Source organism: Phyllopteryx taeniolatus, chromosome 3 (assembly GCF_024500385.1).
Source record: "Phyllopteryx taeniolatus isolate TA_2022b chromosome 3, UOR_Ptae_1.2, whole genome shotgun sequence".
In the NCBI taxonomy this organism is placed as follows: domain Eukaryota; kingdom Metazoa; phylum Chordata; class Actinopteri; order Syngnathiformes; family Syngnathidae; genus Phyllopteryx; species Phyllopteryx taeniolatus.
In genome coordinates, this window is record NC_084504.1 from 26,991,700 (window position 1) to 26,997,742 (window position 6,043).

The following is a 6,043-nucleotide window of genomic DNA, read 5'->3' on the forward strand; positions in this document are numbered from 1 at the left end:
ATAAATTGCTTTTGTACAGAGATTTTCATGTACTATTTGCCTTATAATCTTTAACATAGAAATGTGATGTAAGATTTTTAGTAAGTAAAATACACAAACAATATATCATATTCCGTTTGCAGGTATTTGGTAAATGGGTGTATGTGATGGGAGCTGGTGACCCGCTGCCATACCACCAGGCGATGGCGTCTATGAAAAGCTCCTGGATAGACTTGTCCCCGACCGCGGACAGTCACGTTGTGACATTGCGATGGGGCGATCACTGCTTGTAAGTTGCTTGATGAAGTTGCAGGACTTTGTTCGAACATGTGAATATGAATATAATATCGAATATGTTGTTGTCCCACAGCAATCGTTGCATTTTTGGGGAGGTCAACGCAACGGTTGTTGAACTTGCGACCACATTTCGCAGTAAGTGCTTCGCAGATGGGGGAAATGTGTGCATAATTAAGACGCAAGGAACAATGAGCTTTGACATGGAACAGTTCATTCATTATGAGGCATTATGAAATACTGTACTATGCTTAGCAACCGCATTAGGTGTCCAATAGAACAAGATTCACTACAAGAGCCTTCAAAAATTCTCCCTTTTTTTTATTTTCACCGTCAGATCGGTGGTGATATTTGTTAAATTAATGAATTCTGCTGTATTAAATAACACGAGATTGTGCTGCTGAGAGCATGAGACTAAATTGATTTTGCGAAAGAAACACACATACTGTAGATTAATAATGTTGCCGAATAACCAGAGTGTGCATGTTTTCCGAAGAAAACCTATGCGACCACAAAGGCCACATCCTGAGGACGTGCTCCGACTGCCTGCTGTGGACGGACACCTTCCGAAACCGGGACATCAGCGGTAGATACATCCTGCACTTCAGTAAGCACACACCTCTCACAGCAGATCAGTGTTTGAAAATGTGCTTTTACAAAATAATAAGAATAAGAATAAGAATAACCCTCTCAGCACGGAGTGGCGCAATTGATCCCAAAGATATTGAAGTGTTCAAAAAGCAAGTTGGCTGTCTGAACTTTCCGGAGAACTTCCATATATATGACGGAATAACAGGTAAGCGGTTTTTTTTGCTCACTTAAATCATTTTTGAAATCATTTTCTGCATCGTATTATTACATATACGCAAATTCACGGATAATTACTTTTGAAATCAAAAGCCAGTAAAAAAAAACAAAACTGTTTGTTCAACTACAGTATGAATCAATTTTATTTTAAAATTGGGGTTGGTAACAAACAAAAAAATGCATGCAATATCTCAATATTTTTAAAAGTGAAGCCAATTTGGAATTTTGCTATTTTAGCAAGAAACAAAGTTGACGCACACTCTCGCGGGCCACATACAACCGGATCCGGCCCCCCGGGCCACCGGTTTGACACCAGTGACTTGAATGTCGGATGAGTGCCATTTATTCAGGTTGCCACAATATGGCGATGGGAGAATAGCCTTCCAAAGGGAGTGTGTGTTATAGTTTCCTTTTGCACCACGAAGGGACAAAGGAACACATAGACATGGAATCATTCCACTGTACTTACAATAAAGGCATACAGTATTTCATATTGACTTCATTTTGTCTCTCTTTCTCCTTTTTGTCTTTATCTGTCTTCCTGTTGCAGAGCTGTGTCCTGATGACAAGCAGAGGACAGAGGGAAACACTTAAAGCAGAAAAGTGACATTTAGAACACATACAGCAGTTACGAAGAATGTTTGCTCTACGCTTAGTTTTCATTCCAATCTTATATGAAAACGTTATCACATACAGTGTAACGTGTCGTATGAGTAAAAGGAATGACATAAACACTCAGCGGTCATAACATTAGGTACCCTTATTTGTTCCATGACATTGGATTAACAGTCATCATTATTTGTTTCATTTTATGGCATTTCTCTTAGCTGCACTTCTTAAAATACCGCCCATGTACAAGTATGTGTTTTTTTTTTGTCCAATCAGATTTCAGCCTTTGTGCAGCCATGTCCATCTAATCCGAGGGCCTTCGCAATTAGTACTTCAACCGCATTATCAACGGGACAGTTTCTTTAACCGTTTGGATTTCAAATTTGCTGACCCTTGATTATGTCAGCATTTTTCTGTCCCCTGATTGGTTGATCAGAGCAAGACAACTTTGACTAGCAAAACATGTCAGTAGTGATCTGGACACATCGATACGTTTAATAATCAGCATCTCTGGCGAGCATGATGTATTTTACTTACATTATCTATGTGTTTATCATGTTATTAGAAAAATAGCGATTCCGAACGGCTCCGGGTGGACATTGCACTGCTGTACTGCGTTTCCATATACTATTGATAGTTTGTAGTTAGTTATTAGTTATAGTTATTGGGGTGTTATGAAATCCCCACGAAGCAAATGCACAGCCTGCCACTGAATCAAGCTAATGTTCACAATACAAAATGAAAAATAAAGCTGGTACAGAGTAGAATAAACAAATCCACTGATCATCAACCACCCAAACGTTGTACAATAAAACTGGTACTTATGATACTTGCCGGTCTCCTTTGTGATTATAGCCAGACACAATTGTCATTCACTTCAATGTGCAACTTACAGTAGTGGCCCCCCGAGCCACTTGGAACAACCTCCAATTTGCCCGACTCGCCGCTGGTTCTGGAGCTCTGCGTGCGTGAGCTGCTCGCCGTCTGATGCGGACGCCGGCATCCGAGCAGCGCCGCCGCCCGTTTCCTGCACCGAGCTGAGCCGAAGTAGTAGAGGAGCGGGTCCAGGCAGCAGCTGAGGCTCCCCGCGCACGTGGCCAGCAGGTACGCCCGGTAGGAGGTGTCGCCAGACTTGTGGTCGACCTCGACGTAGTGGACCATCAGGATGATGTTAGCGGGGGCGAAGCAGACCACGAACACGACAAGCACGACCGCGGCCATCACCACCGCCCGAGTCTTTTTGGAACGGTTCTCCACATTGGCGGCCGCCAAGGCCCGGATGACGCGCACGTAGGCCGCCACCGTCAACACGAGAGGGATGAAGAAGAACACGGAGCAGTAGACGGGGAAGAAGTAGCGATAGTAGGATTTGAGTTTCTCGGAATCTTGCACGTCGTGGCAGGTGGTGATGTCCAGGTGGGGCAAGTACGCCGTCTGACCCGAGGCCAAAAGAGGCGCCACCCCCGCCAGGGCCAGCAGCCACATGCCGGCGCACACGGCCCACGCCGTCCGACGGCTGCGCCACGTCAGCGAGTTCATGGGATAGACCACGGCCAGGAAGCGGTCCGTGCCGATACACGCCATGAGCAGCACGGAGCAGTACATGTTGCAGTAGAACGCCGCGGTCACGACCCTGCACATGGGCGGGCCGTAGCTCCAGTTGTTGCCGTGGTAATGGTAAGCTATCTTGAAGGGGAGGAACAGGCCGAAGAGCAGGTCAGCGCAGGCCAGGTTCAGCATGTAGATAATGGCGGGCTTTCTCGGGCGGACGGGGTGCACGAACATCACCGCGGCGACGAGGTTGAGCGGCACGCTGACGACAAAGACGAGGGTGTAGACCGTCGGGACGAAGGCGGTGGTCAGGCAACTGCGCAGGAACCGCTTGGCCTCCTCTGAGACAAAGTAGCGCCCGGGAGCGTGGCGCTGTGAGCCGCGGTGTCTTCTCACCGGCACGGCCTGGGAACCGGAGCCGGCGACGTCGCTCAGGCTGTCGAACCCGGACATGTCCACGTAGTCCCCAGCGTGGCCAGAGAAGGTCCGCGGGGAAAGCCCAGAGGCTTCAATGATGCATGAAAAGAAAGCAAAATTTCATGTTGGGGCCCTCTCTTTATGACAATTATATTGATTATTGATCATTCACACACCTACTATGAACTGCATCAGCGTTACACTTTTTTTGATGATCCTATTTGAGACATCTTATGGTTTTGAATCTCAATAGGTAGCACATTCGGGTAAAAGAGCGGACTGGAACACTCCAAGAAATAAAACCATCCTGAATATGCAATGCGCAAAACTGATTTGTCGTGCAAGAACAGCACTAAAGTGCAGCAATAAATTTGATAACCAGTTAGATACTGCACATGAAAATAAGTTAAAAAGTACAAAAACAGAGTATTAATTAAATAAACAATGTTGGGGAAATATTGTATGCGCTAACTGAACACAGCTACCTGAAACAATGTGACACAATGGTTAAAAAAAAAACAAAGTTGAATGATTAGGTCTTAAAATGATGTAAAATGTGATAAACCTTTAGTAAGAATAATAATACAAAAAATTGACTACATATTAAACTTTTTCACGTGACCCTGTTCTTGCGCAATATTCCAGGCTCTCGCTGCTATTTGGTTCCCCCTTGTGGTCACGGTGCTCTTAGCAAGTGCTTAGGACGCTTATTGCTCGGGTCAGCTGTGGGCGTCAAACTTATTTTCATCGCCACATTGTAGTTATGGTGGCCCTCAGGGGGACGATAATAACAAAGAAAGCGACATAAACGTACAATCGCTAAGGGCCATATTCTCACGTCAGTGCGTACTGTTTGTCTTTTTTTACACACCTGCCGTACGCAACTTTCACTTACGCATATTCTCCCGTCCAAACATGACACACCCACTGTACGTAACCTGAGAAATTTTGCGCAACCACTGAAGGAGGCGTGACTCATTGAAGTCTGAGGCTGGCTGTAAATCATGGAGAATTTTCCTGAGACTTGTGAACGTCATTCAAAATGATTTGAAATTCATAGCACATCTTAAAAATGAAAATACCTTCTGTAGCAGATGTGTCGTCGTGGGACGTCCACTGTTATCGCTCCATCAAACACACTAAACTTTGAAAGAGAGCATGTTTTTTTTTTTTTTTAATATTGTATGAAATAAATGCAATAAAAGTAATTTAATCAGAATACTGTACTTATGATTCTGGGGGGTGGGGGAGCTCAAAGCGAACTGCTTGTTGTGTGTAAATAGGAACAAATTAAAAATATTTTGGGGTGAAAGTATAAAATGAACAGTTTGTCTCCTTTTCATGGAAATTAACAATGCAGACAAGCACAACACTTTATCAGTAAATTAGGCAGATAGGGTGCAAGGCGGTTACACTGCTTGTCCATTATCTAATGTTCTGCGTGGGAACCTAATAATTGACCCGTTATATTGCACAATTGGTCCTGCTTTTGATATTGCAAGCTTTTATTGGTCACATTGGGGCCGCGGGCCTTGAGTTTGACACATGGTCTCATGTGATGTGAAACAAAAGGCTGTCACAAAAATAAATTTCTCAAGGTGTCCTTAGCGTGGGTATTTGTTAGTAACAAAACATTAAAAATCAACTATCGATTGTTCAGTTTACGTATAAAGGGATCGCTCTCAGAATGTTCTTAACTCCTGCTTTAACGGTAGTGTTACCCGAGGGAGCCATGTCAGAGGCCTGCGTGGTGGAACTTCCCATGGTTGAAGTTATGTCTAATTTAGAAGACTTAACTAGTTGACATATTCCACAGGGCCTCCTCTGGTTGCAAAAATACAATGTCATAATAAACATGTTACATCAGCTTTTATAAAAGCAGAATATGTGAAGCCACTGTGCAGGTGCAGCCTGATAATATCATACAATAGCCAAAGGCAAGCTATATATTAACAAGACATTAAAATCAAATACAAATTTGGAACGCCACCGAGCAGCAAATAAATGACGCATTTTTTGTGTGCGTCTGAAATTACAAAAGAAACTTGAGAAACGTACCATTGTGGGTGCTCAGTGCCGAGCTGTGAAGTGAAAACACCACAAAGAGCCAAAGTGATGGATGACCTGAGGCCGTCTTGGCTTGAAGCATTCTGAAGGTACAGTTTACCAGGAGGGAGTATTGCCAGTTTGACAAGTGTGTTAAATAGAATCCAGTCAGGGTGCTGCTCTCTCTCCCTCCACCCCCCCTCCCCCCTCCCCCCTTTGACTCCTCCCCAACACAAACGAGCTCATTACATTTATATTTCTATATTATTATTCATACATTGAACACACCGCCAATCTCCCGTGACTTCAGATTGATTTTTCATTTCAACCAAAATTGTAT

The 6,043-nt window shown here is 44.0% G+C and overlaps 1 protein-coding gene across 1 annotated transcript; it reads right to left on the reverse strand.

Annotated features, from left to right (window-relative positions):
• Positions 1-1,095: 1,095 nt before the first annotated feature.
• Positions 1,096-5,881, reverse strand: f2r (coagulation factor II (thrombin) receptor). The gene is made up of 3 exons (XM_061768025.1): positions 5,716-5,881; positions 2,583-3,746; positions 1,096-1,639 (listed from the first exon to the last, which is right to left on the reverse strand). Coding segments are annotated over exons 1-3 (1,257 nt in total). The 5' UTR covers positions 5,807-5,881; the 3' UTR covers positions 1,096-1,637.
• Positions 5,882-6,043: the final 162 nt, after the last annotated feature.